Source organism: Macaca mulatta, chromosome 15 (genome assembly GCF_049350105.2).
Source record: "Macaca mulatta isolate MMU2019108-1 chromosome 15, T2T-MMU8v2.0, whole genome shotgun sequence".
In the NCBI taxonomy this organism is placed as follows: Eukaryota; Metazoa; Chordata; class Mammalia; order Primates; family Cercopithecidae; genus Macaca; species Macaca mulatta.
In genome coordinates this window covers 80,352,723-80,365,055 of record NC_133420.1, presented here as the reverse complement: position 1 = coordinate 80,365,055, position 12,333 = coordinate 80,352,723, and the positions used below count along the sequence as shown (strand labels likewise).

At 42.8% G+C, this 12,333-nt stretch overlaps 1 protein-coding gene across 4 annotated transcripts in view; it reads left to right on the top strand.

Annotated features, from left to right (window-relative positions):
* Window positions 1–12,333, top strand: part of ADAMTSL1 (ADAMTS like 1) — a 956,812-nt gene that overhangs the window by 877,845 nt on the left and 66,634 nt on the right. For all 4 annotated transcript variants that reach the window (XM_077966031.1, XM_077966030.1, XM_028835141.2 and 1 more), the window contains 2 exons: window positions 2,009–2,137; window positions 11,100–11,279. In XM_077966031.1, coding sequence (XP_077822157.1) covers window positions 2,009–2,137; window positions 11,100–11,279 — 309 coding nt within the window. The remainder of the gene's footprint in view (window positions 1–2,008; window positions 2,138–11,099; window positions 11,280–12,333) is intronic.

Genomic DNA, 12,333 nt, shown 5'->3' with positions numbered 1-12,333 from the left:
TGGCCAACAGCCATATGAAAAATGCTCCACATCACTAATCTTCAGAGAAATGTAAACCAAAACCAAAATGAGATATCACCTTACCTCTATTAGAATGGATACTATCAAAAAGACCAAAAAAAAAAAAAAAAAAAAGCAAATACTGGTGCTGATGTAGAGAAGAGGGAATTCTTATACATTGTTAATGGGAATGTAAATTAGTATAGCCATTATAGAAAACAGTGTAGATGTTCCTCAAAAAATTAAAACTAGAACTTCCATATGATCCAGCAATCCTACTCCTGGGTATATATGCAAAGGAAATGAAAACAGTAATCAAAGCGATATCTGCACTCCAATATTTACTGCAGCACTATTCACAATATCTAAGATATAGAATCAGCTTAAGTGTCCATCAACAGATGAATACATAAAGGAAATGTGGTATATATGTACAGTGGAACACTTTTCCACCATAAAAAAGAATGAGGCCAGGTGTGGTGGCTCATGCCTGTAATCCCAGCACTTCGAAAGACTGAGGTGGGTGGATTGCTTGAGCCCAGGAGTTTGAAACTAGCCTGGGCAACATTGGGAAACCCTGTATCTACAAAAAAAAAAAAAACCAAAAAAACAAACAAACAAAAAAAATTATATCCAGGTGTGATGGCATACACCTGTACTTTCAGCTACCCAGGAGGCTGAGGTGGAAGGATCACTTGAACTTGACAGGCAGAGGCTGCAGTGAGCCAAGATCACACCACTGCCCTCTAGCCTGGATGCCAAAGCAAGACCATCCCTGTCTCAAAAACAAAAAAAAAGAGGGGGAAAAAAAAAAAAGAAATCCTGTTATTTGCAGCAACATGGATGAACCTGGAGGTTATTATGTTAAGTGAAATAAGCCAGGCACAGAAAGACAAACTTTTCTTTTTATGTATCATGCTTTTCAAAATTTTTTCGTTGACACATAATAATTGTACATATTTTTGGGGAACAGTCTGATTCTTTTGGATACAGGTATACATTGTATAAAAATCAAATCAGGGTATTTAGCATATCCATCACTTCTTACATTTATCATTTCTTTGTGGTCAGGACATTCAAAATCCTTTCTCCTAGATATTTTGAAATATACACATAGTCACCCTACTGTGTAATATAATACCAGAACTTATTCCTCCTATGTAACTATAATTTTGTGCCTCTTGACCAATATCTCCCTATCTTCCTCTCCCCACTCCCTTCCCCAGTCTCTGGTAACCACTGTGCTACTCTCTACTTCTATGAGATCAACTTCTTTAGATTCTACATATAAGTGAGATAATGCAGTATTTGTCTTCTGTATCATTTCTTTTTTGAGACAGAGTCTCACCCTGTCACCCAGGCTGGAGTGCAGTGGTGCGATCTCGGCTCATTACAACTTCTACCTCCCATGTTCAAGCGATTCTCATGCCTCAGCCTCCTGAGTAGCTGGGATTACAGTTGCATGCCACCACACCTGGTTAATTTTTCTATTTTTAGTAGAGAGGGAGTTTCACCATGTTGGCCAAGCTAGTCTCAAACTCCTGGCCTCAAGTAATCCACCCACCTCAGCCTCCCAAAGTGCTGGGACTACAGGCATGAGCCACTGCACCCAGCGCTCTCTATTACTTCTTATAATTGCATGTGAATCTACAATTAATCTAAAATTAATTGAAAATTAATTTTTAAAAAAGGCCCTGTAAAACATGATGTCAAGGGTTATTAATTTAATGATTAGAATGCATAAATCATCTCAATTTGTATAACATGCTCTATCTTCAAACTCTTCAATCCTTGGTCTTTTACTGACAACACTATGGTAGGTAGGTAGGTAGGTAGGTAGATGCTTTTATACTGTGCACTTACAATTTTTCAAGAGAAAACATAGTTATTTGCAAAAGTCTGGATAGACCAGCCATGCATTGGTGGTTAGCCCACATTTCAAAGGAATGCCCCAATTTCCACAGTCACCACCAAGTAACATCTCATATTCTTTCTTATCTATCTTCAGGAAAGCCACTAGTGAAAACGTCACGAATGACCGTGATCAACACGGAGAAGCCTGCAGTCACAGTCGATATAGGAAGCACCATCAAAACAGTGCAGGGAGTGAATGTGACAATTAACTGCCAGGTTGCAGGTGAGAAATTCATGTATTTGTTCACATGTTAATGGAGCCCTGTGCTAGGTTGGGGATACAAAGACAAATTAGACACAAATTTTACTCTCAGGGATATAGTGCTAGTAGGAAAGCCAAAGCATGAACCTCAGTCCCTCTGAAAGTAGAAAGCGCTATAGAAATTTAGAGGAGGAAAGATTAATTCTGACTGGGACAGGTAGGTAAAATTGATCTTTTTATGTGTGTGTTTTTCTTTAATCTTAGCCTTCCATACAGATAGAATGTGAACATGCAAAGATGGGGGCAAGGAGTTTCAAGTGGACGAAGGAGAGTGATAAATTCATGGAAGTAGAAAATCCTCTAGGCTATAAGAGAACAGTGTGAGCTTTAGTCTGGGTGGAGCCCAGAGTGCAGAAATGCAGGTGGGAAGTGACATTAAAGAGCCACGCTTCCAAAAGCAAAGCATTGAAGAGAATAGATTGAAAAAGGGAAATACTAGGGCAGAAAGGCCAGGTAAGACCCATCACTGTCGTTTAGAGGAGAGGTCATGGAAGCCTGAACTCAGGGCAGTGGGAATGGGAAGGTAAGGACTGGATGGATATGAGAAAGACAGCAAGAGGTAAGGCCAATAGCAGCCTGGAGCTTGCTCGGATCAGAAGTGGGCAGGAGTTATTAAAGAAGATAGCCAGTGGAGTTCTGATAAAGGCATTGCCCTCAGGTGGGCTTTGCATACTCAGAGGCCAGCGGGGACCAGGAAGGCACAGGGAAGCAAGGAGTAGTAGACAATAGGGGGTGGTAATATGCTATGTATAAAAATATTTACCTTCAATTAAAAGACAGAAAACACCTACACATAGCAGAATGAGGCCCAGCTACTATTTTTCCCTTCCTGTAGACCACTCATTTGTGATGTGTACCCTAGGGGTTTCACTGCCACAACGGGATGAAGAAATGAATGGTTCTTGTGCCATTGGACAGCTAGCGTTCTGATTGCTGTCCTCATCAGATATACTCACAGTGGCATGGCCACGCCAAACCCACGTTCCCCGATCATACCCTATGGGCAGAGTAGACAGGCTCTGGCACTCCATGCTTTGGTGGTTTATTCATCTTAGATCTTCATCATCTGAAGGTTTACCTCACTTTGTTACTTATAAGACCAGAAAACCCATTTTAGAGTAAATAGGAGGAATATCTTAACCTAGGACTTACTGTTTCCAAATAATAGCCAAGTCTGATTTTCTCTGAAATATTCTGATAGCTTTAGGATATCTGAAATATGGCCAGACCTGGTGGCTCACACCTGTAATCCCAGCACTTTGGGAAGCTGAGGTGGGCAGATCACTTGAGCCCTGGAGTTGAAGACCAGCCTAGGCAACATGGCAAAACCTTGTCTCTACAAAAAATACAAAAATTAGCCAGGTGTGATGGCGCATGCCTGTAGTCTCAGCTACTAGGGAGGCTGAGATGGGAGGATCGTTTGAGCCCAGAGGTCAAGGCTGCAGTGAGCCATAGGCATGCCACAGCACTCCAGCCTGGGTGACAGAGCGAGAACCCTGTCTCAAAAAAAAATTAGGATATCTGAAATGTAAATCTATCTTTGTAAATGTGCATTAGCTTCGCCTTTGTAAACTGTCTCATGGCCTTTGTGATGCTTCCCTTCCAGCCTCATCAGTGAAATCTAGAACCAAGTCCCTTCAGTCCCTGTACTCCTAGATAGATAGTAAGACAAAACCCCTGACAGGGACTGGCATGAATGAGCTACCCCTCTCTGCAGGGATTAATGGTGGTGCCAGTAGGGCCCTTTCTGCAGAACCATCACCCCCCAACACACACCTGATCACTATGGACGCATGCTTTGGTGAGGAAACACTGGTGATATGATGGATCATGTTGTGTATCTTCTTGAGAGGTGGAACTGGTAGGAGTAAAAGAATAGGGGAGGGGCCAGGTGCGGGGACTCACACATGTAATCACAGCACTTTGGCGGGCCGAGGTGGGTGGATCACCTGAGGTCAGGAGTTCGAGACCATCCTGGCCAACATGGTGAAACCCCATCTCTACCAAATACAAAAATTAGCCAGGTGTGGTGGCAAGTGCCTGTAATCCCAGCTACTCAGGAGGCTGAGGCAGGAGAGTCACTTGAACCTAGGAGCAGAGTTTGCAGTGAGCTGAGATCGAACCACTGCACTCCAGCCTGGGCAATAGAGCAAGACTCTGTCTCAAAAAAAAAAAAAAAAATAGGGGAGGAAAGGGCAGCAAAACAAGGAAATGGGCATTTAAAGGAGATTGAGAGAACCAGAATCTGGTTGAGGAAGCATTTACATTGGGGAGCCTACGACATTAAAACAAGCTTTGGTCACTCTTCCGTGTCGCCTAGGGCCCTCTCTCTGGGACTTCATCCAGAGGCTCACTTGATAACCTTATAGTGAGAACCTAGGTGGTTATACCTAGTTTTCCCTGGCTGTGGCATTGCAGTCTTTATTTTTGTTTTTACCCATCAAACCATCTGTATTAATGCTGATTAACTAAAATAAATATTTGTATATTTGTCATTATTCCTTTTGTTAAACAAGATACTCATTCAAAGTAGGTGGGAAAGAGCCTGCTTTTAATTACACAGTAAGTTAGCTGGACAAGGAAATCATCTGTGAGCTTAGTCTCCAGTTAAAATACTGACAGCTATAATGCTAAATGCCAAATGGCAGAGGACTGCTTTTACTTTGCTGCTGTAAGTGGCTCTTATGGCTCTTTCCTTACTCTTGGACATCTCTATCCCATTCCTAGTCAGGCAGCTTAGTGACCTCCTGATTGGTTAGGTGGGATTCTCTGAGCACCAATAACACTGCCAGTAGCTAATACTCTAGCTTGAGAATTTGCCACCCAGACTCTGATAATAGACAGGGAAGTGGGACTCCATCAGGGCCTCCTTAAAGAAGTATTTTATGTCAAATTCATTCATGTTATTCATTTGGCAGTTTTTTATGGAATATTTAATCCAACTTAGATCAGATTTCTCCTAATCCAAGGAGCCACAGATAAACAAGATACAATTTTCAGGAAGCTCACAGTCTGGGAAGGAGAAAAGTTATGAAATATGTAATGATAATACAATGTGATATTCAGATACAGTTGTTGTTTTCTTATTATAAAATATTAAAGTACTAAAGAAATTTTAGAAAACACAGAAAAACTCAGGAAGCCAAAAAGGAAAGAAAAAAGCTGGTTCAAAGTCGTTCTCTCCAAACTCAACCACAGCTGACATTTTATTATATTTCCTTAATCATTCCCTTTTATCCTGCTTTATTTCCTCTCAGTAATAAACATTTGTCTGTATCATAAGCATAATTTTAATGGCTATATAATAGCCTATGTTAAGAATATTATGTAATTTACCTAGACCGACTCACATGTTTGAATTGTTAGCAATTTTTCATTAAACAACTTTTTGCATACATGTGCTTTCAGCTTATAAAGTACAGCCTCACACATTCTTCCCAGTCCTGAAGCATCAACAGCATGAGGCAATGAGTATGATAGGTTTTTTCTTGAAAAATGACCTAATTGACTGTATTACTCCCATGCTTGTTCTCTATTCCTTCTCTGAAGAGGTCAGAAAACTGAGTCGGTGATAAAGGATCAGGGGGAGAAGCAGTGTTTCAGTAAATAGGAACAGAATGTGCAAAGGGCCTGAGGTAGAAAGAGCATGCTGCATTTAAAGAATTAAAACCTGGCTGGTGGTGTGGCTATAATATCAAGAGCAAAGAAGAAAGTAGCATATGAGGCTGAGGAGGTATGGGTAGGCAGGGGCTAGATCTTACATGTTCTCATAGATTATGGTACAGTTTAGGTTTTTCTCCTGAAAACAAAGGAAGCATTTGAAGGACTTACTTAGGAGATAAAATCAGCAGGACTAGGGATGCCAGATAGTTCAAGAGTCAGTGATGGGTGGTGTATTAGGATAGATTAGACTCTGGTATCAAGTAGATGCCCAAATGTATAATGACTCAAACACAATAGAAGTTTTATTTTTGCTTAGCTAAGTGCCCAAAGAGTACACCTGGTCATCTGGAGAGGATCTGTCCCCACAGTGTCATTCGGGGTCACAGGATGCTGGTCGCTCTGTCATCTGAAACACATGCCTTCCAAGGCCTCCCTAGGGGTTACCTCTATCCTATCAACCAGGAAAGGGGAAAACAGAATATGGGGGATGGTTGAGAAGGCTTTTAAGGGCGACACCTGGAAGGAGCACACATTAAGACTTTTCACATTCCTTTAGTCACATGGCCACGTGCAACTACAAAGGATGCTGGGGAAGGTAGACTCACTGGGTACTCAGGAAAAAGAGGGAAACTGGTTTTGTGAACAGCTATCATTGTCTGCCACAGTCAGTATGGAGAAAAGTGGAAGGCTGGAAACCTTCTTTCCAGACTGCCATGGTTCTTTAGAATAACTGACAAGGCTGACAGTTGAGTTACTGTATCCTTTCTCTTTTCTTTCCCTAAGCCACTCTACCTCCACACCTCCTAGGAAGCTTCTAGAATTTCCCATGTAAAGGTGTACCTTTGAGTGGACACCCCACCTTGAGACGTTGACACACCGCTGTGGTGCAGGCAGCCTTCCAAATATAGTAAGAGATCCAATTAACAAGAATACCCTGTCTGGGATTTTTTTAAAAAGAATATTATAGCATCACCCTACCTGGCAGCTCCGTGGACATCAAAGGCACTGAACCTTGTAATCATATCAACTTACCACCCATTATGTCTAAGTTCTTTTACTGATCCTTTCAAGCAGCAGGGAGAGCATGGTGCTGTTGAAAAGATATACCACAGGGGAAAATGTAAACATGGGTTCTTTTCCTCCCCGAGTTTAAGATCCAAATAATACCAGGGAGGTTAGCATGTGGAGCCTATCCAAGTAGCTGGTCCACAACAACATAGCTCTTGGATTTTGTTCTGTGGTAGAGCACATTTTCTGTCATTTTCAGGTGTTCCTTTTTGTGGCATTTGCTGTCACACCACAGCAGGCTAGAAAAGATCATCTCCCACAACCTGACCAAGCTTCTCAACAAGAAAGAGCTAACAAAGCCAGAACACATGGATTCTGGAACCTCTCTCCTGACAACAGCTTGGTTTTACAAACACAGCAGAAACATTAATTCTGAAAGTAGAAAGGAATTAAGCATTTGACAGTTCAGAAATAGTATAGCAGCAGTTCAGATTTTCTCTCAAGAGTCAGGCTAGTATAATGACAGGCAGTGTACACTTGTTAAGATGGGGACTGTTGGCACTAAAGGTATCTCAGTTTGAATCCCTACCCTGGCACTGGTGGATTACTGATTGGCTGTAGGGTACGGAATTTGGGGGAACAGGAACTCTGCCCCCATGTAATCGTTCAGGCATCCAAACAAATGTGACCTTAGGCAGATTTCTTAATCTCTATGAGACCCTTTTTCTCATAAAATGGAGTTACTAAATAGTACCTGCTTCACAGGATCATTGTGAAAAATAAGTGATTGTGTTTATAAAATGTTTGGCTTACAGCAAATATTCAGTCAATGTTATTTCTCCCTTGAACACACTCAGGATACGTTTGCATAGCTCAGTACACTCCAATGTTGAGGCATTCTGAATGTCAGTATTAAGCATACGTATCACTACCTTTTCAAGGGACTCTGTGGAACATTCAAGGGCTGGTGAAGTTTTCTAAAGCATCATTGTCAGCTCTTGAGAGAAAAAGAAAAATAAAACTTTATAACACCTCAATTATTGTTTTCTCTTTCCTCATTATACATGTGTAATGTCAGAGCCAGTTATGGAAGGACTGGCTGTCACTCCAAGGTGTCTTTGTAATATTCTCTGCCTAAGGCCCACAATCTGAGGCAGGAAGTCCTCAAAATGTGGCACCAGCAACAGTACCTACATCGGCAAACTCATAATGCAGATCTGTGCGTGAATGAATTTGAGAGAGGTTTGCCAGTAGACTGAAGAATGATTCCCACTTAATTTCTCTTCCCTTGGGACTGCTGTCACATCCACAGTTCCAGGTTTACAGAAACTGGAGGTTTCTTCCTCCACCCTGCTATTCTGAACATTTCCACTTCTCCCATGAAGCCCCCTACTGTCACCAGAGGAATTCTGCCCTTTTGGTTTATATCCAGTCCTGTCCTCTCAAACAAGCACAATTTTAGAACGGCATGAGACAGACAAACATAAAGGGAATGGAAGAAGCTTGCAAGCAATTCCTGGGGGAGTGAGAAATAGCTCCCAGGTCTCTCTCCATCCCTGGGTTCTCTCCCTTCTCCCTCTGTTCCACCCCCCCTCCTCCCCTCTGTCACTCTCACTCTCATTTTCTCTCCCCCTGAGTCTCTGTGTTTGCTGCCCACAGCCCTCCTCAAAGGAAGATGCAGGCAGTAAGTGCTGCATGGAGCAATGTGAGGGAAAGAGGATGAATATTGGTAGAAAACGGTTTGCAGGGCTGGCATGGTGGCTCGTGCCTGTAATCCCAACACTTTTGGAGGCCAAGGCAGGTGGATCATCTGAGGTCAGGAGTTCGAGACCAGCCTGGCCAACATGGCAAAACCGTGTCTCCACTAAAAATATAAAAATTAGCCAGGCGTGATGGTGCACACCTGTAATTCCAGCTAACTCCGGAGGCTGAGGCAGGAGAGTCGCTGGAACCCAGGAGGCAAAGGCCGCAGTGAGCCAAGATCATGCCACTGTACTCCAGCCTAGGTGACAAAGCAAGACTCTATCTCAATAAAAAAATAAAATAAAATAAAATTGTTTGCAGGACCTCATTTTTCCTTGTTCTTTCAGGAGAAAAATAACTAAAAGTGCTTTTCTTTAACTTACTTCTGAGGCTTTCTCCTGAATGCTGTGGATCTTTTTTTTTTTTTTTTTTTTTTTTTTAATGGGAAAAAACTAAGCTCAGGGCCCAAAGTCCAAGCTGGCATGGACAGGCATCATGATGCTCTTGCTCTCCCTAGTGGTGCTGTAATGAAAAATCAGCTGTTTCACCCCTCACCTGTATCTTTTCTCCAGGTATCTTTAGAGATGATGCCAACCTGGCCCCTCTTATGCACTTGAGCATCAAGTATCCTACTGCTAGAGCCAGATTCATGTGTGCCTCTCTCTGATGTAACAAGGCTGTGGTATCCAAGTCTCCACCTGCTTTCGTAGCCCTGCCTCTCTTTCTCTAGCCACTTTCAAGGACACGTAACAGATACACAGGCAACTCCTTGAACACTCTGCATCCTCAGCAGAAGGCTAGCCATTAAGGGCAAACTGCCCTTACCCCAAAGGCAAAAACCAGCCCCAGCTCAGGGAAAACACTAGATCACTAGACTAAGGTCTGGCTCCTTGGCCATTTCTGGCTTTGACCCCCATTTCCCAGGACTTGATACTTCTTTTTTTTTTTTTTTTTCCCCTGAGACAGAGTCTTGTTCTGTCCTCCAGGCTGGAGTGCAGTGATGTGATCTTGGCTCACTGCAACCTCTGCCTCCCAAGTTCAAGTGATTCTCCAGCCTCAGCCTCCTGTGTAGCTGGGATTACAGTTGCCCACCACCACGCCCAGCTAATTTTTGTATTTTTAGTAGAGACGGGGTTTCACCATGTTGGTCAGGCTGGTCTCAAATTCCTGATCTTGTGATCCATCTGCCTCAGTCTCCCAAAGTGCTGGGATTACAGGCGTGAGCCACCGTGCCCCGCCAGGACTTTACACTTTAAGCATGCCCTGGATACATGCCAGTAAGTTCTATAAGTAAACTGTGTGAGCTGGGTCAGCAGGCTGAGGTGTGCTTTCCGCTCCCTAGAGACCTGTGAATCTGTGCCACACACTTTCAGTCTCTCAACACACTCAGAGCCTGGCCTCCTATAGCATCCTCCTAAAACAGCATGTAGGAAGGCTCATCCTAAACCCCCAGGGCCTGTTTTCCACAATGTCAACCACAAGGAAACTTCCTGAGGAATTCACAGGTTCCCTCAGAGCACAGAGCCTGGCTTCCAAAGACAGAACTCATCCCAAGTCAGCAGATGATGTCCCCATCTCTCTCACAGAAAATAAACTTGGATTGTGGAAAGAGTTGAGCACTTTCCTTTTGTCCTTTTCCTGTTGTTCTACCGATACTACCATTTCATGTTCTCTTGCTCTGAGAAGATATGTAGGCTTCCAAAAATGCAAGCATGTTTTCTACATAGAGTGTGAACTCCAGTAACAATCTAGCAGCTTCCATTCATCTAGTTCATACATATATTTTAACGTCGTATAGCTTTTCACTTTTTATTAAAATATATCTATACAGAAAAGTACACGTATCATAAAGGTACCAAGTGAACACTCCCCACCAGACCAGCCTCAGGTCAAGACACAGAGCATTGCCAGTGGCCAAGCCCCTTGTCCCGTTTCTCAGTCACAACCCCTCCCCGTTCATTCCATTGACTGACTAACAGCGTAGATTAATGTTACCGGGTTTTGGTTTTTTACTTACAGAAAGGAAATTATACAGTATGTTCTCTTGTGTCTGGCATCTCTTACTCAACATTATGTTCGTTTCATGTAGTTTCATTTTCACTGGTGTATACGTTTGGTTCTCATGTTTTTCAAATACGTTTTCTCCAAAGAATTTGGGTACTCTCCTTCCACCTTGGCAAGCCCCCCCGCCAGTTGTCTGTTTCCTGGCCTCCCTCTTCCTGCTTCATCACTGTAGGTTATAAAGGCAAAAGTTACGGAGACAACTGATATTTTTATCTTGTATCAGCATTTATTCTGATTCTTTGGTCAGCCTGAAGTCTATATCCTCATCCTACCAGGCTCTGGGCATTATTTAGTTTGGCTAAAGCATGGTAGAAGATGCCGCTGTAGAGCAGCCCCAGGGAAGAGGGATTCAAGAGGCTATAAATGCTATAAATGCCTCTGGGCTCATCTGAATGTGTTTGACTGATGAGTTTGTTTTTTGTTTTTTTTTTTTCCTTCTTCCTAGGAGTGCCTGAAGCTGAAGTCACTTGGTTCAGGAATAAAAGCAAACTGGGCTCCCCCCACCATCTGCACGAAGGCTCCTTGCTGCTCACGAACGTGTCGTCCTCCGATCAGGGCCTGTACTCCTGCAGGGCGGCCAATCTTCATGGAGAGCTGACTGAGAGCACCCAGCTGCTGATCCTAGGTAAACACTTCAAAGCTGGTTGCCTCTGCTGCACCCTGTTGGCGGAGACTATCGAACCCACCCTCTACCTCCTTTGTGCCCTAATCCAATTAAGGACATAAAAGGTAAAATTGGTATCCCTTGGTTTCTTCCCAATGTAGGGCCTTTTGATAGAAACACAGACTTTGAGCCCAAACAAAAGCTTGAACCCTGGCTCTACCATTTACTAACTGTCTGGCACTGGGCAAGTTACCTCACTCTGCTAAGCCTTAGATACTGGTCTCTATGTGGAGACTCCAGACACGAGGACTGCAAGGGGAGAACAGGTATCTCAAACAGAGATAACTGAATTAAAACAATTATCCTTAACTCTTCCTGCATTAAGGATTTCTTTGAGAATCAGATAAAAACTATGGATTCCTCCTTCGAGAAAAATTCATACATGTAAAATGTTTCATATAATTCCAGAAGCTTATGGTCTGGTCTACCTAAAGTCTCCACATGCACCCCTAAACATAAGAACCCCTGATTAAAGAGTCTGGCATGGCTCCTGGTATAAAATGGGTGTTAAAAATAACAATTGCTGGGACACCATCCACAATCTGATTATTGCCCAGTTCTGGACTCAGCCATGTTGCAAGCCAGAACCATTTTTGCCCCCTGGACTAGGGATACCCTGCTGTTCTTCCCCACTGAGTCTCGGTGCTAGGGAGATAAAATTTTTTAAAAAATGAAAAACTTATTTTTGGCTTTCTCAAAAAACAGAGCAATTATTAAAGCACTTAGGCTCTAATTATGCGCTTTCTCACCTACAGAAAGCTGTCATTCTAAGGAAAAAAAGGAAAGATGAAAGAAATAATAATTCATGCCACACATATATGCATACACATACATTACAGACTTCCTCAGGGAAAAATATTTAAACTTTACACTTCTGTTTTCACACCCAGAGTTGAAGATATACCAACCCATAGGTCCTTGTAGACCCTACCCACTCAGATTTCAGAGAGGCCCAAACGGGTTTTCATCTCACTGGTGGCTGCATAAACCTCCAGCCATCTTAGGAAGCCACAGA